This window comes from Caenorhabditis remanei, chromosome II, assembly GCF_010183535.1.
Source record: "Caenorhabditis remanei strain PX506 chromosome II, whole genome shotgun sequence".
Taxonomy (NCBI): Eukaryota; Metazoa; Nematoda; class Chromadorea; order Rhabditida; family Rhabditidae; genus Caenorhabditis; species Caenorhabditis remanei.
In genome coordinates, this window is record NC_071329.1 from 17,125,796 (window position 1) to 17,147,489 (window position 21,694).

The 21,694-nt window shown below is 37.1% G+C and overlaps 5 protein-coding genes across 5 annotated transcripts; 3 read left to right on the forward strand and 2 right to left on the reverse strand.

Moving 5' to 3' along the window:
• Nucleotides 1-2,352: 2,352 nt before the first annotated feature.
• Nucleotides 2,353-6,106, reverse strand: GCK72_007589 (uncharacterized protein; the record flags this gene model as incomplete). The annotated part of the gene is made up of 5 exons (XM_003107195.2): nucleotides 2,353-2,511; nucleotides 4,930-5,119; nucleotides 5,164-5,233; nucleotides 5,884-5,975; nucleotides 6,024-6,106. The coding sequence occupies 5 exons, from the start codon at nucleotides 6,104-6,106 to the stop codon at nucleotides 2,353-2,355; spliced, it is 594 nt and encodes a 197-aa protein (XP_003107243.2).
• Nucleotides 2,983-3,791, forward strand: GCK72_007590 (uncharacterized protein; the record flags this gene model as incomplete). The annotated part of the gene is made up of 3 exons (XM_053726317.1): nucleotides 2,983-3,118; nucleotides 3,180-3,274; nucleotides 3,519-3,791. 3 exons carry the CDS (start codon nucleotides 2,983-2,985, stop codon nucleotides 3,789-3,791), a joined length of 504 nt encoding a protein of 167 aa, XP_053590511.1.
• An 8,677-nt stretch (nucleotides 6,107-14,783) lies between the features above and the next one.
• GCK72_007591 (uncharacterized protein) lies at nucleotides 14,784-15,876 on the forward strand (the record flags this gene model as incomplete). Its single annotated transcript, XM_003107262.2, has 3 exons — nucleotides 14,784-14,876; nucleotides 15,525-15,653; nucleotides 15,703-15,876. The coding sequence occupies 3 exons, from the start codon at nucleotides 14,784-14,786 to the stop codon at nucleotides 15,874-15,876; spliced, it is 396 nt and encodes a 131-aa protein (XP_003107310.2).
• A 74-nt stretch (nucleotides 15,877-15,950) lies between these two features.
• On the reverse strand, nucleotides 15,951-16,706 carry GCK72_007592 (uncharacterized protein; the record flags this gene model as incomplete). The annotated part of the gene is made up of 4 exons (XM_003107084.2): nucleotides 15,951-16,073; nucleotides 16,125-16,225; nucleotides 16,292-16,459; nucleotides 16,631-16,706. 4 exons carry the CDS (start codon nucleotides 16,704-16,706, stop codon nucleotides 15,951-15,953), a joined length of 468 nt encoding a protein of 155 aa, XP_003107132.2.
• A 1,527-nt stretch (nucleotides 16,707-18,233) lies between these two features.
• On the forward strand, nucleotides 18,234-20,310 carry GCK72_007593 (uncharacterized protein; the record flags this gene model as incomplete). The annotated part of the gene is made up of 8 exons (XM_053726318.1): nucleotides 18,234-18,386; nucleotides 18,432-18,696; nucleotides 18,922-18,998; nucleotides 19,041-19,330; nucleotides 19,375-19,588; nucleotides 19,633-19,940; nucleotides 19,990-20,094; nucleotides 20,142-20,310. 8 exons carry the CDS (start codon nucleotides 18,234-18,236, stop codon nucleotides 20,308-20,310), a joined length of 1,581 nt encoding a protein of 526 aa, XP_053590512.1.
• Nucleotides 20,311-21,694: the final 1,384 nt, after the last annotated feature.

The following is a 21,694-nucleotide window of genomic DNA, read 5'->3' on the forward strand; positions in this document are numbered from 1 at the left end:
ATTTCAAATTCAAAATTTTCGCAATCTCGCTTCAAAATAATCTGGACGATTCCCATACATCTCAAAATCTAGAAAAAAAGCTCTGGAGCTCCAAATCCATTTCTCAATGAGAAAGAATGAAAACCCATAACTCTTCCAGTCACCCTATATTTCTTAGAAAGGAAATGACTATATTGGCCACACAAAAAAATGAGGGAAAATGGGGAGAGAAGAAGAAAAATTGGACGGAAGAATAGAAAAAGAGGGATGAATGAAGATGTGATCGGTGGATAATATGTCCCCCGGGGACAGAGGACACCATCAGATGACAATTTTTGGAATGGAAGAAGTAGAAAAAGAAGATAAGAAGGTGTCCGAAAGAAGGGGGAGGGGGAATAGGAGTTATTCAAATACTTCTAAAGAAATAGAAAACTGATGTGTCGGTTCTGCACTCTATTGGGAAATATGAAAAATAAATAAAAAATGTTTGGTTTCAACTTGTTCAGGTGTTTAAAACGAGTATAATTATGCCTAGATTTGAAATTTTTGAGATTTTTTTTGTCGGATGGCTTCGATAGCTAGAATGACCTCAAAATGCTTGAGATCTGATTTTCACAGTTACAGTATCTGCCAAAAAGGTGTCACATTTTGCCTTTTTCAGTTGAAAATGCCCAACTTTGAGAGTGTGTCATGGTAAAACTATCTGTCCCACATAATATATTTTTATGGGATCGAACAGTCCAAGAGTAGAACTTCATTTCTTTTTCTGTTGACAGCTTTTCGACACTCCCTAAAGAGGTATAGTAATTTTGTGAGAACAGCTCGAAAATCGCACTAATTTGCACTGAAATAGGTCGATTTGTGGGAGAAATTACTTTGTCGATATGTAACTTGCTAGGGAGTGTCCGTACAAAAAAGTTGTCAACTACAGAAACGGAGCTCTACCTTTGATCTGTTGGATCCCATAAAAAGTTATTTTGTGGGACAGTTAGTTTTACCATGACACACTCTCAAAGTGGGGCGTTTTTCAATGAAAAAGACAAATTTTGTCACATTTTTGGCCAGTACTGTAATTTTCATATTTGGTACACAGGTAACTTTGTAATGTGTATGGCTACGCTCTAATAGTTTTAAGACCTCAGAAAATTGAGAACATATCTTTGATATCACGGAGCCCAAAGCTCAAATTATTTTGATCCTGACCGTGGCGTCTCGGACAAGATTTTTTATGTTTTTCCTATTTTTCGTGATATAAAGTTACAAAAAAGGAGGAAACAAGAAATTGAGCAGAAATCTTGTCCGAGAGGACTGCACGGAAAAACTCTTTCACCTTAAAAAAGCAATTTTCAGTATCAATTATTGAAATTTCTCAGAATTGTCTGAAGTATCGGAATCTGTAATTAAAAATTACTTCAGATCTTCTTTGAAACCGAAAATCTACCGTAACCGAGATCTCGTTCATTTTTTTAAACAAAGATTATTATTCCGCCAAGAAGCTCAGGTTCATTGGACACATAATTATAAAGAAATGAAAAAAAAGTTGGGATCGATTATTTTGACAATTTTTTTAACATACTTCTACATCTTTGTAGAATTCTGGCTACTGCTTGTCCCGTTTTGGAAACAATCCTAATTTAAAAAGATAAGCTATGGAATAATCAGTTGACAAAGTTGTAAAGTTACTAAAAGTAAGACAACTGTTGCAACTTTCCTGAGGACCCTCCCTCCTCCATGGTTATTTCCACAACTAAAACAATTTCAAACTCTACTAACTTATTTAACATAATAACAGTTTTGATTGGATTTTAAACTGAAGTCCTACTGTTCTGACATGTTGGTAATCCAGGTCTAGTTCAAATTCACATCTTGAACGACCCAACATCTTAAATTTAAAAAATGAGTACTGTAGATAGATCACTGAAAATCAAAACCCACAGATCAAAAAGTCAAGTCTTATTTAAAACTAAAACATCAGTTCCTTCTAGAAATGAAAAAAAACGAATCGAATCATCAATTTCTTTTTTCTTGCTCCGTTCCGAGCTCCAAAAGAAATGACGAACTATTTCACTAGACAAATCGAATCATCGAATTAGTATACGTTTCTCCAAAACTGACTAACCATCTCAAAAGAAAAAGGGGAAGGGGGGACAATCTCAAAAAATGACATAAAATTTTAGTGTCTCCTTTTTACCCCGCCTCCGACAAGAAGCTTCACCAAAAAGATACATAAAGCAAGGTCGTAAATCTGAAGATAAATGTATGGACAGACAGAAAAGGAAATCTCGTAAATTCTAAACCAAAAATTTATCGAAAAAAGAAAATGCGCAGGGCCCGTTTTACATGAAAAGTAGCACAAAAAAATTTAGAGAAGTTTCAGAAAAAGTAAATGAGTACGGTAACTAGATAAACTACAAAATACAGTAATCCATTGGCCACTGACACCGGGGATCCAGGGAATTGCTCGGGGAAGTGCTCGACGCGCATTTGACCGACACGATTGCGGGCGTAGTCGGCGGAGAAACCGGTTACTCTCTGGAAATAATGGAAGATGAAGTTTAAGAAATATCCATGTTTCTACCACAGCAAGTGTGCTCTATTGGAATTTATTTTACTTGAAAATTGTATCATTAGAAAGCAGAAATGATCAGGATTCTGAATCTGTATTCAAATTCCGTCTAGCTTCTAAATAAATCAAGTTACAAGAATATGTTGTCAGAAAAAGTGTCCGGCTTTTTCTCATGCTGAAAATATATTTATGTAGTCCATTATATCATGTAGAAATTGTGTAATATCCAGTTCCATGATAGTTGGCAGCATTCCGATTTGATTGTTTTGGGACATGATGAACGGAGAGAAGTTGTATTTGTTTTTACTTTTATTCCGAAATTGAATTACTGAAGGTCACGCAATGCCTTTTCAGATTATCCACCCCGTGACCTCTCATTTTAATCATCGTGTCATTCAATCATTTCCTCTGAAAAGTTTTCAGTTCCAACTTTTCAAATGGCATTCAGTGGTTCTGGGAGGCCTCCTCAATCAAAAGACCAGGTTCACAATGAACTTATAAAAATTTTAAAGAGTGGAAGTGAAGAACAAAAGAAGGCCATTAAAGAAGAAGTGGATTATATCTGCAAATATTGTAAGTTGTTGTTTGCAGCTAACATTCTGTGTTTTATCAGTTCAGTATTATTTTGTTTCAGTCCCCCATTCAGAGGATTACAAAAGTGGAGACAAAAACAAGAGCTCATATAAACTGTGTTGTGAAACTGTCGACTATTGTTCGTTTTACCATCAGGTACGTAACACGATGAGGCCAGGGCTACCGAAGCATCCGCGCTCTATTGACAAGAATGATATATTTTTTGCGTCACCGTAAACATTCGAATTTATATAGACGGTATAGTAAGCTCACAAGTTCGAATATTCAGCGTAACGCAAAAAATGTACCCCTCTTGTGAATAGAGCGCGGCTGCATTGGTAGTCCTGGCCTTATCGCAAAAAAGCGTATTCCAATTTTTTCTAACTAAATGTTTTTTCAGAGCTGGTTCTTCATGCTTTGCACCGTAGTCGCATGTTTGATTACCATTACCGTTATGATCGCGACGGTCATTTGTCTCATCAGAAGAAGGAATAAAGATATAGGAATAGGAGGTTATAAAGAAAGAGAGGAGCAGTATGTGGTGGCTGCGCTAGAGGAGTTGGAGAAGGTGGATGGTGGTGCGAAACCAATGAAAACTGGAAAGACTTCTACCGGAGAGGAAGGAAAGAGAACAACTGGAGGACTGTTATCAAGTGGAAATTCATATTTGTGATGGAAATGAGAATTGCTGAATGAAGTGTACTGTACTGATGAATTGAATGAAGCGTTCATTTTTGAAATTAATGGACACAGTGACATTTTACTGAGCATAGTTGCAAGGAGAAAAAATTAAATTCTGAATTTGTCTCCAAGTCTAGTGGAGCGCTTTTAATTTAAGAGCTCAAAAGTTAGAACTGCTACGAAATATAACTGTTACAAAATGGAACAGTGAAAGTTAGAACTGCTACGAAATAGAACTCCACCACTGGTTTTGAGAATGCTTATTAGGCTGATCGAATGTTATTTTATTCGGTTTTTTGTTGACTATTAAATAGACAGAGACTTTATCTCTATGAAACATGTGTTTTAGTCGCCTTTTCTCCTTGAACATCGGTTCTAATTGTTCTGAAAAGTCAAGAAAGCAAACGCGCTCCAATCGAGCTTTGTAGCAATTCTATTTTGTTGCAGTTCCATTTCGTCGCAGTACCATTTTAGTCAGTTCTATATTGTTTTGTCGCAGTTCTATCTTTCCGAGTTTCTCAAATCGAGGCAATTTTTAAATTTAGTCTAAAATAACTAACAACTGAGATACAAGCTAACTTTTGGTGCTCCGTGAGCCCGAAAAATGCTCTAAAATTAAAAATTTCAAATTACAGACATGTTTATAATTTCTGAATCCTAACGACAAACTTTGAGAGCTAAACTGGTCGTGTTAGCTTCAAATTTTTTAAAAACTTTTTTTGAAAATCTATAACTTTCTTTATCAGCCAAAAACGGTGAAAAATTAAACATAAATATTAAACACTTTTGTCTAAAAACGCGTCAAAGGCATACCAGATCGAGTACAACTGGTGAAAAATCGAAAAATCGGAATATTTTTGCTCAAAACGCGGCAAAGGTGCGCCAGTTTGGCGGAAAGCGGTAAAAATAGGTTGAAACAGATGAAAATTGAGAAATGTTTAGCTCAAAACGCGTCAAAGACACACCAGACGCTCTTTGACAAGATAGACAAAGAAATGTTGCCAGATCGGCAGAAAATCGTTAAATTTGGCCCCAAACATAAAATTATCTTGTTTAAAAAAAAATTTCAAATCCGTACTTTTTCATTTTCATAGAATACTCTTCCTCCCCCAACCCCTACTAAAACTTACATGAGAAATCGCATTAATCTGATTGACATCCGTATCGACCCATCTGATATGAGTGGTCATATTCCGCGGTCCACCCGTCGTCGAATTCCTCGATGTCGGCCACAAATCGTGACAACTTGGCTGCGCACTCGAACAGACACACAGACCGACGGCTCCACGCGTATGACACATTAGGTGGTCGTCGTAGGCGCTGGAATTTCTTGCGTGGGTTAGGTTACTGTATACGTACCGTACCGTATACTGTAGTCAGATACATCTTCTGCACATCCGGAAAGGAACATTGAGCGACCATCGGAGAGGAGGTCTGGAGAAAACGAGAGATGAGATTTTGTGATTTTTGGAGTGACGTTACGGGGAAGTAGGATGTCCCCGTGTCCCAAAATTTGATATGTATACCAAATAGGTTACGTGCTACATTTTTGTAGTTGTCAATTTTTTGGTAAGTGCATTCTCTGAAGACTTATGAATGATTAAAATTGTTGTCAGTGTACGTAGCTACACTGACCAAGGTTGGTCATTGTACTTATACTGACAAAAATGTAGCACAAAAACTATTTGTTATACCTAATGACCTAATTTACCAAGTGTGTCGGGTTCTAGGTCTCACACTGTATGATAGTAATTAAATCGACTAAATTTAGAGACAGTTTTTTTCAACAGAAAAATTTCAAAAGTTTGAAGTTTTTGTCAGTGTACAGAGCTACACTGCTTATAGTTTGTCATTGTAATTACACTGACAAAAAGATTTTAATTCCCAAAATTTTGAGACCTGATTTTTTCAGCTTAATTTTTATTTATGAAACGCCAGAAACTTTCAAATGAGTATAGCCACGCCCACCTTCTGAATATGTGATGGTGTGCTCACGGAGCCCAAAACTCAAAAATCTGGTCAATTTTGATATCAAAATGAAGCTCAAGACCCCTCCACTCCCCTAAATCTCCCAAAAAACTCACAAGAATAGCAAAAATCTGAGAAGCAAAACGATGGATTCGCACAGACGAGTTTAGAGTTGATGAATGTGAACACGGAGCAAGAGAAGCATTTCCTGAAATGAAAAACTTTTTGGTAGATCAAAAAAACACGTTTTATTTACCTTAACTCTTCCTTGGGGTGAATTTCGAAAGCCATAGTGAACAGAGGGAGGAGTGATGTGTAGAAAAACGGAGGAAGCCGCATTTTTTGGCTGCAATTTAAAATTTTATTCTTAAAATTTTGTTTTTTAAATTCTCCAAAGAAAACAAATGCACAAACAAAGAAAAGCACATAATAATCCGAAAAACTTCATATCTCAAATTTCCAAAAAAGAAGAATACGCCTTCTCCTCCCCCATTTTCATTTCCTCCTCCTTCTTTTTTCTCAAAAAAAAACCAAAAAGAAATGACTACTAAAAAAAGCAGAAAAACCAACTAAAAAGTTTGTTTTTCAGCAGCAGATGCTCCGTTTTCTGCCAAAAAATAAAAACGGGCGGAGGAGGAGAAGAAAATAAGGAGCAGAAGCAAAAAGGAGCAGAAGTAAAGTGTCAGTGCCAAAGAAAATGGAAGAATATAAATAACCAAATAAACATTTTAGGACCACCCGAATTTGAAAAAAAAAAACATACTTTAAAAAAAAGATTTTAGTAAAAATACAAATTTTGCGAATATGTCACGGTGTCATAATCCGTTTGACGGAAGTTGCAGGCAGGTTAATATTCTGAGAGCCCAAGGCTGAAGTATTGTAATAATTGGTTTCAGACGAAAACGATAACTATTAAAATAAAAAAAAGATTTCCTCAAATTTTGGTCAGTGTAATTACAATGACCAACCCTGGTCAGTGTAGCTCTGTACACTGACAAAAACTGAAAATATACAAAATTTTTAAAGTTTGACCGCCCATATCTCCTCAGAATGCATTTCTATCAAAATGTAAGCTAATTATGAAATTAGAACCTATTTGAATACTCAACAAAGCTAAAAATACTGGAATGGATTTTAAGATATTAGGTTGTCCCAAAAGTTTTCGAACATAGTTTTGTTATTCTGCTTTAGGACAGAGAGCAAGAATCAAACCAAATAGTGCATGTTTTCCATTATATAAGACGTCGGGTGTATTGACAATATCATTCATTTCTTCTGGCTGCCTTCTCTCAATGAACGCGGCACCAATCTTTGTCCCCGACTGACTTCATATTCGTCATGTCATTTTATTTTTGTTTCTATCTAACTCCAAAATCACTGAGATTGAAGAACGTATGGTTGAAGTTTAAAAGGATAATGCCCCCAACGGCAAACAATTAGCCATTGGGTTCATTGTTTCAAAAATAATGATTTTTCTTTGGCCGAAGAAGCACGTTCTGGAAGACCAGTGGAGTTGGACATTGACAAGCTACGGGAGGAAGTGGAAAGTGACCAATTTCAATTCATTCGTGAACTGGCAACAATAATGGGCTCTACTCACTCTGCGGTAGAAAGAGGACTGAGAGCTCTTGGCAAGTTAAAAAAAAGGGAAGATGGATACCACACAAATTGTCTAACTTTGACCTTGAGCGCCAAGTAGACATGTCACTGAAACTTCTAACCCTCCATCCTAATTTCAACTGGCTGGATCATTTGGTTACGTCGGACGAGAAGTGGGTCTTATACGAAAACCACCACAGGAGAGCACAGTGGGTTGATGCTGATAAACAGCCAGAGGATGTCATCAAACAGGAATTTAACCTTAAGAAAATATTGCTCTCCGTCTGGTGGTCTGTTCATGGACTGCTTTATTGGGAACTGCTTCCCGAGGGAAAAACTATCACCGCCGACTACTATTCTTCTCAATTACAGAAAATGAAGTCCAAACTGAAAACCTCCCCTCTACACGGTCACAGAGTCCACTACCTCCATGACAACGCAAAACCACACACCGCAAAGACGATCAAGTCTCTCCTGGCTACATTGCACTGGACAGTCCTTACTCATCCTCCGTACAGCCCTGACCTCGCTCCTTCGGATTACCATCTGTTCAGCGACATGCATCGATCCCTTGTAGGCTAGGACTTCAAAACAAAGTCAGAGGTCGAAAAATGGGTGAAAAAGTATTTTGACTCGAAGCAGCCTGAGTTTTGGCGGAAAGGTATTGAATATCTACCTACTAAATGGCAAACAGTCGTGGATAAAGGTGGTCACTATGTTTGATTTTTGTAATATTCTGGCTTTGAATAATTTTGATTTCAATAATGTTCGAAAACTTATGGGACAGCCTAATAACTTGAATCTTTGTCAGTGTAGCTCTTTACTCTGACAAAAACTTCAATCATCCATAAGTCTTCAGAGAGTCCACCTACCAAAAAGTCGTCAACTACAAAAATGTAGCACGTAGCCTATTTGGTATACCTACCAAATTTTGGGACATCCCACTTCCCCGTAATGAATCAATCTCCCTAGGTTAGCTACTTTCAAGTCGGTGGCCTAGGATTCGACGAGTCTTAAAATCTAGGCCAGGGGAATCTAGGCCAGGATTAAAGCCTCCTAAGGTTTTCTACAGACAAAAACTCATAAGATGACGAATTTTGCATTTTCTCGAGAAAATAAGTTCTTCTTCCGGAAGTGCAAAGAAATGGGTTAAATGTCTGGAGGGGGCGGAGCCTAAATATGAAAAATAACTAACTTTCCAGCAACGTCTCGTAGAAGAAATAGTCAACCGCAAAATTGAAACTTGACTCCTAAGGCTGTCATGAAAACAACCTGTCCCAAAAATCCCAAAATTTACGTCAAGAACAATATCTGTGCTACTGACATTCCAACGAGCATCACCGACACAGGATCAACTTACGATACTATATCGCCCTCGCCGCCCGACCCCCGATAACCAGACTGTTCGTCTGGCGCTCTACCAGTTGAGCTACGTGGTCGGCTGGAATTCATATAGAGAAGGGGACAGCATAAGCAGAAAAGCTAGACACTTAGAAGGGGGACGGCAGGAAGAGGCAGTGGGCAGGAGAGGGAGCGTGTAATATGCATTTTTGCATAATGATAAAAGTTTGCATATCAGTATCAGTGGCTGAGGGAAAGATTGTGACTTTGACAGTGTATTTTGGTGCCACCTGATTGTCGGATATACTCAATTTTATATGGGCTGTACAGAGCAGAAATAGCACATCATTTTTGTAGTTGATCTTTTTTTTGTAGCGACACTATCTTGAAAGTTACAGGTTGTCAAAGCCGACTAATTTCAGTTTATTAAAGTTGAAATTTCAAAAAAATAGGTTTCCGTACTAGCTAATTACAAACCGGAAAAGGCAACAGACAATAGAGGGATTATGCATATGGGTATCACTGAGAGGTGAAAGAGTTTACAGGGATTATGTAACGTTCTAGAGAAATGAAGAACTTTTACAAATAACAGCTTGAGAACATTAGGATCACTGTGACACAATTTGAAAGTTTGAGAAAAAATCCGAAAATGGCAAATTTTTCCAATTTTTTGGCCATTTTTCTGATGGTTTTCAGAATTCCTTCTATTTCTGAATTGTAGTAAAAAAAAAGTTTGACTTTTTCGCGGAAAAATTTGAATTCTGAATTTTGGCGGCAAATATCCGGGATCACCATCGGTCCTGCTTCAAAAAGAAAGTTTCTATTTTTCAACCAAACTTTTCAATTTAAAAAAAATTTGACACCAAAAAATCCAATTTCTTGATGGGTAACTAGCGTTTTGAGTTCTGAAGAATAGTCAAAAATTCAACATTTTCGGAAAAAATTCAAAAAAATTATCTTAAAAATGCCAAAATTACGTTCAAAATTTCTCTCTTTAGGGATCTGGAAACTACAACATTAGTCTACAAAAAAATAATATCATTTTAAAATTACAGTCACATTTTTGATAGTTTCACAGATATATACCTGTGTCAAGGGACCGAATTCATCTCAATTTTCAGCCTACTAAACTATTCTCTTTCTTCCCTTTAAAACCACAAAAACGTAGTAAACCAACAAGAACCAAAACCAAAAACAAAACAAGAAATATGAAGAATGGAAGGGGGGGGGGGGGAGAAATTTTCACACTTTTTATCTTCATCTATCTCTTCAGTGGTCCTTTGGGGGGATGGAGGGGGTCGAGGAGGGGGGGGGACTGCTTACGAGTTTTTCCATAAGTTTCTTTTTTTTTCGAGGGAGGCAGAGATAGAGAGACCGCTGAGAAAAAGCACGGAAATTTTATCTTTTTTCGGATGCTTTATTGCTTTTACGAAAAAAGAAACGAAGAAAACAAAAAACGATGTGTGTGTCTGATGTCTGGGGGATATGGTTCGGCTAGAAAAATCTGGAACTTTAAAGACAAAAAACTTTTTTAAATTTCAAATTTTGACAGTTTCAATATCCAAAAGTTAGTAGAGTAGAGCTTGACCGCCCATACCTTGGTGAGTGTACAGAGCTACACTGACAAAGGTTGGTCATTGTGATTACACTGTCCAAAATACTAGAGTTCTGCTCCTCAGAATGCAGTTTTATCAAAATGTAAGCTAATTACTCACCAAAACTAAAAATACTGGGAATGATTTTAAGAAAACTTTTGCGAAACAAAATTTTACTTAAATTTTGGTCAGTGTAATTACAATGACAAATCTTTGTCAGTGTACCTAATTACACTGACAAAATCTTCAACCATTCATAAGTCTTCAGAGAGTGCACTTACCAAAAAGTTGTCAACTACAAAAATGTAGCACGTAACCTATTGGGTATACATACCAAATTTTGGGACACCTAGGTCAGTTAATTCCAAGTCGGTGGCCTAGTATCCGGCTAGTCTCAAAACCTAGGCCACGGTTTGCTACTAAGCTTTATCTGCAGAAAAAAAACTCATAAGATGACGAATTTTTCATTTTCTCTTGAAAATATGTTCTTCTACCGAAAGTGCGAAAAAATAGGTAAGTGTCTAGAGAGGGTGGAGCCTAAATATGAAAGATTTTTTTGTTCCGGATTAGGAAATAAGAACTTTAAGGGGATGGGAAAATTTTGGGGTTCTGGGGTTTCAAAGGTTAGGATTACGGGTGATCGGCGTGACCTAGTATCCGTCAATTGGGGAAAGTTAGGTCATCAGGGACGGTGGCCAAGGATTCTAGGAATGACAGCTTATTCCGTAAAGATGGTGGCCTAAGATCCGACATCCTATGAAAACTAGGCCACCAGATATTTTAAAACCGATCGTTACTAAAAACCTAGTCTCCAAATGTCGCAAATGTCATCCTGGTTCCCAACATTTCATAAAAAGTGCCAAAAAAGAGTGGAAAAGTGGCAAAACTCCTCGTCGAAAATAAAATTCGCATCAAAAATGAGATGCGAATTGAATTTGGGCCTCCCACCCCCCTTCCCATCCCCTTTTTCACAGAAAGATGAAATTCAGGAATTGTGAGAAAAAGTTTCGTTTTTGGAGGGAAGGGCGGGGAAGGTCTTCAGAAATGGATGGAGGACACCTTTTTCAAAAGAATTCATTGTTTTTTCTATAGAAATGTGGTTTTTGAAGTTTAGAACTTGGGAGTATAAGATCTTAGACGCTTACTGGTGGCCAAATTTCTTTTTCCAGAATCCGGAACAAAAAAAATTAGACAAATCTTTCATATTTAGGCTCCGCCCTCTCCAGACACTTACCCATTTTTTGCACTTTTGGAAGAAGAACTTACCGTAAATACTGTATTATAACGGCATGCCGTTATATTTTTCAACTGCCTCCGAGAGAAATTTTTTGGTTTCAGAAACTCATTAAAATTTAACGAAAAAACTTTTTTGGATGTTCTATTTGCTGATCTAGAAGTGACCAGACACGTTGCTTCTAATCAGAACCGAGAAAAAACCCCCTGATAAACATTTTTATGGATTCTGAGTAGAGGTGGGGTGCCGTTATAATACAGGTGCCGTTCTATTACAGGTGCCGTTATAATACAGTATTTACGGTATTTTCAATAAAAAATGAAAAATTCGTCATCTTATGAGTTTTTGCCTGTAGAAAAGCTTGGATCCCGCCTAGATTTCCCTGGCCTAGATTTGAAGGCTCGTCAAATCCTAGGCCACCGACTTGGAAGTAACTGACCTAGGGAGATTGATTCATTACGGAGGAGTGGGATGTCCCAAAATTTGGTATGTATACCAAATAGGTTACGTGACACATTTTTGTAGTTTACAACTTTTTGGTAAGTGCATTCTCTGAAGACTTATGAATGATGGAAGCTTTTGTTAGTGTACGGAGTTACACTGACAAAGGTTGGTCATTGTAATTACACTGACCAAAATTTAAGCATGTCTCAAAATGGATCTCAGTATTTTTAATTTAGGTAAGTAATTAACATGTTTTAATTCTGTAATTAAGATAGAAATACATCCGGAGGACTCTAAGCCAACTTTTGGATACGGAAACTGTCAAAATTTTGAAAATTCTCAGATTTTTGAGTTCAAAAACCTAAGCCACTGATATTTCTGTCCTATAAAAACGAAACTAGATTAGAAGCACTGCGGAAACTCGATAAAAATTTTGTGGTGCCCCTCGAATGATGACGACAGATGTATGAGAAGATAGAGGAAGACATTTTGTGAGTGTAAAGTTGGGAGGGGGGCTCTGCGGAGCCCGTGTTCCGGAAGAGGGGGAAAGGTAAACAAACATCTCTTTTTTCTTTTTTGAAATGGAACCTTTCTTCTTGAAGAAATGGGACTTTGAAATGAGAGGTTTTTAAAAACAATGGGAAAATGGAAAATGAGGTGGAAATTGCAGGGGCAGGTAAGGGTTTTGAGGGCCCAAGTATTTATTTTGTATTTATTTTTCAGAAGAAAAAGGGAAATTTTACTAAAATGTTGGTCAGTGAAATCACAATGACAAACTTTGGTCAGTGTAACTTTGTACACTGACAAAAACTGAAAATTTTCAAAATTTTCAAAAGTTTGATCGCCTATATGTCCTCAGAATGCATTTCTATCAAGAAGAAAAAGGGAGCTTTAATTCAAATTTTGGTCAGTGTAATAACAACGACCACCCTTGGTCAGTATACCCCTGTACACTGACAAAAACTTCAATCACTCATAAGTCTTCAGAGAGTGAACTTACCAAAAAGTTGTCAACTACAAAAATGTAGCACGTAACCTTTTTGGTATACATACCAAATTTTGGGGCACGGGGGCATCCCACCATTTCTCAATCTCCCTAGGTTAGTAACTTCCAAGTCGGTGACCTAGAATTCGACGAGTATTAAAATCTAGGCCATGTTTCGCGCATACTTGCAAATTTCCGAAAAATAGAAAAAATAAGGATCAAAATGCGTCAAAAGTGCGCCAGAGTCAGATGAGAATGGTGAAAATTTGATTGAAAAAGACGAAAATTTATATAATTCAGGCTGAAACGCGTCATAGGTGCGCCAGATTGGGTTAAAATGTCGAAAAATCGGCAGAAAATCGGAATACTTTAGCTCAAAACGCGAAAAAGGTGCGCCAGGCACTCAAGCCGCATTTTAAGTGGGAAAACGATATGGCCTAGAACCCGACAAAATCCTGTTCTAGGTCATCTACTATTTTTTTTGAAAAACTTTTCCGCGCATATTTTGAACACCCTTGAAACTCGACAAGCAGGAAAAAAAGAAAAGTGAAAAATAGTCGATTAGTCATTAGGACACTCCTCTTCTATTTTTTCCCGTCCTGTCCGTCCGAGTTCCCCTAATCCCCCTCGTTTTTCCCAGTCTTAACCACTTCTTGGTCCCCCTTCTCAAGGAAGACAAGAAAAGAGACCAGGAAACATTCGAGAGGTGGGAAGTAAGACCATGACTAGAAAAAAAATAGTAATAAAAAATTGGAAATGAGAAATGGAGGGAAGGAGAAAAAGGTAACACAAAAATATGCTATTCAATGATTCCTATGGGAGATTTTCAGATGGATAAGCATAATGAAAACAACTTTAAAATTGGGGCCTAGGAACCGACAAAACAAAAATATTATGCCATGATCAGCCATTTTTAATTAAAACTTTGAGTTTTGGTCAGTGTAATTACAGTGACCAACTTTGGTTTTTGTCAGTGTAACTCTGTACACTGACAAAAACTTCAAACATTCATAAGTCTTCAGGGAGTCCACCTACCAAAAAGTTAACAATTACAAAAATGTAGCACGTAACCTGTTTGGTATACATACCAAATTTTGGGACACAAGTTAAAAAAATTATTTTTAAAAATTTAGGCCATGATCAGCCATTTTTATTTAAAACTTTGACTAGTTTTGTCAAGAAAAAAGATGGCCTAGAAACCAATCGAAGTGGAAAACTAGGCCACCAGCTGGAGAATGTTAGTGGCTTTGGGACATTCTAAAATTCCTTCCAAAACCCTGACACTCGGAAACTGAACGAAGAAAATAATTGAAAAATTAGGCAACATTTGCATGGTTTTGAATTTGAATAATTTCTCTGAGTATTATAATTTCAGCGTGGCCTTAGAAACTTTCTTTTTACAAAACATTCTTGTGGCATTCATAAAAATATGCACCTTTAATCTACGTGGCATTCCATTTTTCTCATTCTGTTGATTTTTGATTTTATCAGTCGGAAAGAAAAAATCATTTTTGATTTATCAATCTCGAGCGATGCCGTTTTCTGGTGAGTTTTTTTTAGTGTTGAGAACAGCCCGAAGGTCAATTTGCTTTAAAATGACGATTCCTCATCTCTTACTTAAATTTTGGTCAGTGTACATAATTACAATGACCAACTTTGGTCAGTGTAGCTCTGTACACTGACAAAAACTTCACTTTCAAAATTCGAACCGGTCCTTATTCTCGCAGTTCTTATTAGGGATAGCACTGGGTTTTCAAAACTTTTTTGGGTGTCAAAATTTCCAAAATTTCCCTTTCAGATGAACACCACTCTTACGCTATGAAAGTGATGATGATAACGGGTGTCAGTGGAGTCTTGTCGACGATTGCAGTGGCGACTGCAATTGCTATCAGAATGATTTTTTTGTCGAAGGTACGGTGAGAATAACGAAAAAAGAATTTTGTGAAAAAAAAACTTGTTAGCGTGAAAATTGGCTGAAATTTTGTAATTTTGTGAATGAGCTCTTATTTTTACAACATCTATCTTACTGGTTATATTTTTTGAACAAAAAAAGATTCTGGGCGGCTAAGGAACTGGTCATTTCAAAACCAAAACGTTGCAAAACCAGATTTTTTCCAGAAAAATCCCAAAAAATGGTTTCGGTGGGCGTGGCTAAAAAATTTCAAAAAATCTCAAAAACGACCAATTTTTGACGCCGTTTTTCGGGGTCATCTGAATCTGATGCCCCAAAGATTTTAACAGTAACAGATTCATAATCTTCTCTAAAATTAGAATCCTGATGAAAACCCCCAAAAAACTTCTTTTGGTGGGCGTGGCTTAGCGGCAAAGTCGGAAACTCGATATTTTCAAAAATCTCAAAAATGACCAATTTTTGACGTCACTTTTCGGGGTCATCTGAATCCGATTCCTCAATAATTTTGGTACCACCAAACTTAGAATTTTCTTTAGATTCTGATTCCAAAATAAAAATCTCATAAAAAATCTTTAAGTGGGCGTGGCTAAGCTTCAAAGTCCAGTCTTGTCGAATTCCTATTTTTTCATTTTTTTCATTTTTTTCAGCTCAACAAGTCCCTCCTCTACGCCGTGGAAAACATGCAAAATGCCGGACAAATTCTGAAGAAACGAGTTCTCGAACCCTCTGTTCTCGCCGTGATTGCAAACGAACGGACTGGAATAACTGATAAGGAGGTGCGCACAATTTTTGGATCTTTTCAATCTAGAAATTTCCAATTTTCAGATCTGCGACGAGTACGAGAACTGCATGAAGAAGCCCATCAAGCTGTGTGCCGATCTCTTTGGAATCGATCAGGTCACCACGGATTTTGTGAAAAAATTCGACTCGAAATTATTGTCGGCTGATAAGAAGAGCAAGAAGAAACCGGGCAAACCAGGCAAAAAGTCGAAAAAGTGAAATTTCTTCATTCTCAATAAAATGAGCTACCCGTATTCAACAAATCAATCAATAATTTTCAAGAAATAATTTTTTCAATTTTCCGGAATTAGTGTGCTCTTCGAGACAATATTTGGCGGGAGGTTCGCGTCGGCACGGGTCTGACGACGGCGTCCACTTCGGATCCGTTTGGTTTCCCGGATGCAGCGGATGGTGACCTAGAAAGTGATGGCCTAACTTTCACCAGAATTTTTTTCTAGGCCACTTACCTCCAGGGCGATTGCCCCTGCTACAGTTTCAAACAGTCCATAAATACTAGCATAGAAATACGTTTTGATGAGTGTAGGCGAGAATAGAATGGCGAAGGATACTGTAAGAATGAATTTTGTCGGATCCTAGTCCACCATTTCGGATTCTAGGCTACCCAAACACTTACCAATCGCCAATGTGACTATTCTGAAAGCCTTAAAGACTGCATATGGCAAGAAGTATCCGGGTCGGACATGCCGGAGGGCTACGGTATGTGCCAGGTATAAAGAAATGGTGATGCCGGTACCAGTGATCAGGAAGAAGGCAAAAACAATGCCAGAATAGACTAGGGATTCTGAAAAAAACGGGGGAGTGATATTAGCACGACACGCATCTGACAACCGCGCTCTACCGAAACCGATGAAGCTAAATTGAGAGACGCAGAGAAAAAGAGTCATTTTTCAAGGGCATTTCGGTGGAGCGCAGTTGTAACACCTGTGCCGAGCGAGTAGGAATATAGGCTTACCAACAGAAAATTGGCGGATACAGGCGTGAAGGAAGACGTTGGCACTGATGAGAAGTGGTGCGGATATCCACGCCATTTCCTGAAATTTTTTTTTTCAAAATCTGGAATTTTCAAAATATATACATATTGCTGAAAAATGACTAACTTCTTCCCATTTTGTCAATTTTCGAGTAGAAAAATCGAATTCTGGGGCACCTTTGACTCGTTTCAAACTCAAAAAATGACAAAATTCTATGTCTGGTGTACTTTCTCTGGAGCATTTTCAACAGTCTGGGGCACCTTCGACGCGTTTTTCACACCGTTGATACAGAATTCAAAGTCAGGGTGCTGAATTCGGAGCAATTTCGAAAATCTGGGACACCTTTGGCGCGTTTTCATGACAAAATTGGCGAAATTGCATTTCTAAGGCTGGGGCACCTTCGGCGCGTTTTCATGACAAAATTGACAAAATCCTGTGTCTGACTGACTATTTTGAGCATCTCCAGCAGATTGGAGCACCTTTGACGCGTTTTTGACAGGGTACTGGACAGAGTACTGACAAAATCAGTGCCTGATGCACTAAATGACACATTTTTAACAGTCAGGGGCACCTTTCGCGCGTTTTTGACATGAATTAACAAAATTCGAGGTTTGAAGGCCCGGATAATTGGCTCCAAAACTCAGATTTTTCCGAATATTTTTGAAATTGTTTGAATTTTTTCGCGTAAAAGTCAAATTTTTGACTATCATTAATAATTAGAAGAAGTTCTGAAAAATCGAAAAAAAAGTTCACATTTTCGATGAAAAAGTGAAAAAAGTCAAAAATTTTAAAACTTTTTTTCCACAAACATTTTTATAATCTTAAATAAAACCACTAACCTGCAAATAAACAATAATAAAAAGTGTGTGAAGTGCAGAAATGGCATATTCTTGGTTATTGTCCCTCGAACTCATTTCTCACATTTTGCACTCGGACCAACAGAAAGAATTCTGCAAAAAAAAATATATAGATGAAATGAACACAAATGGAAATACATCACGGAAACAAATAAAAGAAATTGTGACAGGTGTCCGATTACGGGGCGGGAGAAGAATGGCGGCGCGGCGTGTTTTTTCTCCTTTTCTGTCTTTTTTTTCTAGGGAAAACCTATTCATCATCATAATAATATGTATATCTTTTTTATTTTCAGCCTTTTAGGCGGATTTTTTTTTCTGTAGGTGGAGAAAAGGGGAAGAGGAAGTTGTTTTTGAAGCAGAAAAGTTGCAAAATTGCAAATTTAATTCAAAAAATGTGAATTTTCTCAAGCGGGAGGTTCAAACTAGTGAAACATTCATTTAAAATTGTCATTTTCCTACTTGACGGCCTAGAAACCCAAATAGTAGAGAATTCATGGCCACCAATAGACGTTTTTCCAATAGATGTTTCCGAACAGATTCATTTTTAACTGACACGTTTCATCAAAAAAAATTTCAAAAAATTACACACTGGCGTGACACTGCCCTTGTTTTTTATATATAAACTAAAAAATGAGGGCATCTATTTTTTCAATCTACGTGGTTCAATGAGAGAAAAAGTCACCCTAGAATTATTTCGATTTTACAAATCGACAGAAACTTGTCTACGATGAATTTAATTCAATCGCTTCTCGTGTTTCTGTCATTCGTTGCAATCAAAGATGTTTCATCGGAGTCAACAATTGAGAACTTTATTGGCGATTTGAACTCCTTGAGACAAGAGTACGTCGATGATTATAAAGTACCAAATATGCACGAGTTGGTAAGAGAATTTAACGTATAACTCAATGTTAACTATTGTTTTCAGATTTGGAGTGAGGATCTGGTCAATATTCTGACACCTCTCGATTTGAGTGCTAAATTGCCAAAATCCCGTATAAATTGGCGATTCACTTCTCTTAAATCTTATAATACTGCATGGTCTGATATTGAAAAATATGCGAACAATTTTTTGAAAAAAACTCCAAAAGAAGTGACAAAAGCTATTGAAGCCGGTAGATATTATACAATGGATAAGATGGAGTTGTTCAATCCTCTTCAAAGGTTTATTGGATGTACTAGCAAACCAGAAGGTAACAGTAGCATCATAGTGTGTCTGGTAGGAACTGAGTGAGTTGCATTCCGAACAAAAGCAACCAATTGAAATGAAATCGCCTTCAGAGGCAAATTCACAATATTTGATTCAACTGGTCAATCTACAAGCATTCCTGGATCTGAGTGCCATAAGAGATACACGAACAAGGACGGGTTATGTGTTCCAAATAATGAAACAGAGTAGTCATATTATGGACACCCAGAAGATATAATCGAAAGTGTTAACCAGATAAGAGAGGAGTATTCAAAGAAATTCAATGTCCCCAATGTGCATCAATTGGTAAGAGACATTTTCAGTACTGCACGAAATAATTTTTTTCAGATTTGGAGTGAAGATCTTCTGAAAATCCTGAAGGACATGGATAGGGATAATGGATTTAAGGGTGCTTGTGTTACATGGAGATATGTGCATATAGACACTTCTAACAAAGGATCCATCAAAAACGAGTTAAGCACTTTCTTTAAAAAAAGTGATGTAGAGAAACGATTATTCGTCAGAAATAATTCTGACTCAACGCTGGATAGCCTTGAATTTCTGAATCCACTCCAGAAGTTTATTGCATGCAGTCGAAATTCGAATACTCATAGATTTATATGTTTATTAGGGACAGAGTAGGTTAAAAGTATATCTATCAGGTACGACTGAACTTTTTCAGAGGAAAATTCACTATGTTCGATTATTCTCATAAATCAAACGAAATTCCCGGATCAAATTGTCAGAAAAGATACAAAAATGATAGTGGAGTTTGTGTTGCAATTAATTCGGAAGAAGAATCTTATTTTGGACGTCAGTCGGATTTCATGAGTGATATCAATCAGATAAGAAGACGTTATGCGAAAGAGTACAGAGTTCCCAACATGCATGCATTGGTGAGAAATAACTACATAATGTTCTCACAAATAAAATGTTTCAGACTTGGAGTAATGAACTTGCTGAAGTTTTAGAGCCTCTCAGAATGGATGATGTGAAGGCTCAAGCGAAGAAAACTTGGAGATATGGAGCACTAAACACATATGACAATACTATCTATCATATTAAAGCGGATGTTACTCGCTTTTTCGAAATGAATAGAACCGCAAAAAACGATCACATTGTCAAAACTTTATCGGACAAAGACACAATGGACAGATTGGAATTTCTTAATCCTCTGCAAAAAACCATTGCTTGTGGACGGAAAGAGGAGGAAGGAGTAACTTATATTATCTGCTTGTTGGGACCAAAGTTAGTTCAATGACACTCAGAATACTATCTCAGTCATGCATAATTTCAGAGTAAACTTCACAACATTTGATACGAGTTTTCAATCACAGTTGGCAGCTGGATCGAAGTGCCATAAAGGATATTACAATGAAGATGGCCTATGTGTCGTGCAAATGTAAACTTTATACTAAATCACGGATTCTTATAGAGTTAATTTTACAGACCAACTCAAGAACCAATTATTGACTACAGAAAAATGGCTGAGGAAGAAAGAAATAAAGCATTAACTGAGGAGTCAGAGCCGGAACCAATTCTCGAAAATCATGGAAATGGAATATCATTGAGTCATCTATTTGTTTTTCTTCTGGCTAACTTGATTTTCAACATTTAACTGAAATAAATATAGCGATACAAGTTTAATTATATCCTATTTTGTTGAGTTACAAGAGAGTGAATTTGTCTTCAAGTTCTAAAAATCCACGAAAAAGCTCTATTATTTCAATCTACTAAATTAAAGTCTGACTATGAGAAAATGTTTAAAATCAGACTATCACTGCCAAAAAAAGGTCCCGAAAATTCAGTACTGAAAAATTCAAAAAATTTTTTGAACATTTTCCGACTTTTTGGAAAAAACAACTTTTTAAGACTGCCTGTTTGTAGGTTTTTTTGGTTAAAGCATTTCTTGTGACCTACCCCAAAAAAATTAATCACTTTTTAAGACCAACACGAAATATACACGCTCAGGTCACATGCCGTGTAGTACACGCACTACTCACAACCCGTTTCTCAGCCGCCAAAAAATAAAAAATGAATGGAATGGGTTAGTAAGTAGTCCCCCCCCTCCTAGTCGGTTTGAACAAGAAAAAGCAACAAAAAAAGGAATCCTAAATTGGATGAAAAAGAACAATGTACTAATGAACCAACTTTCAACTATATTTTTATTCTAAATGACAAAAAAATTTGGGTTCAAGTTGAAAAACGGAGAAACTGAAAAACGTGTGTACACACATATATGTATGTCTCTATTTCGCTCATAAATAATTTTGGAATTATGAAAAGAAAAAGTGGGGGAGGGAGTGAAAGGGGGGGGGGAGGTTCAATTGAAAAAAAAAATACTTCATTTTGGAAATTTTTTGAAGAGTTTGGAGAAGAAAAGAGATGAGGAATGTTGCAAGGAGACTAAACTAGAGTTTGTTAGTACTAAATTAGAAAAACATCAGGATTTTTGTTACTCAATTTTTGAAAGTTTCAGGAGAAATTACCAGAATTTTTCGGACGGTTTTTTTTTGAAAAACATCCGAAAATCACAGTAATCGCACAACGGTTGGCACGGTGTCAAAAAAGACTTGGCTGAGTGCCAAAAACAAATTTTACGTATATTTTGTCGTATTTTCAGTATAAACCGCAACGCGCACGCAACGCGACTCGGAAAAGCTTTTCGGAAAAACAATTCTCGAAAAAACGACATTTTGACACAAAACGTGATAAGTGCACGGAAAAAAGGCATTTTTAGCAATTTACGTGAAATTCATATTTCAATGATCTGGTTTCTAAACTGGTTTCAAAATTTCAAAGTTGCCAAACGTCCTTGGAGGATTTTGCAAATTTTTATTTCAGATTCGGAATCTGCGGACTGGAAATGGTATGACGGGGAAGTGGGATGTCCCCGTGTCCCAAAATTTGGTATGCATACCAAATAGGTTACGTGCTACATTTTTGTAGTTGACAACTTTTTGGTAACTGCAGTCTCTGAAGACTTATGAATGGCTGAAATT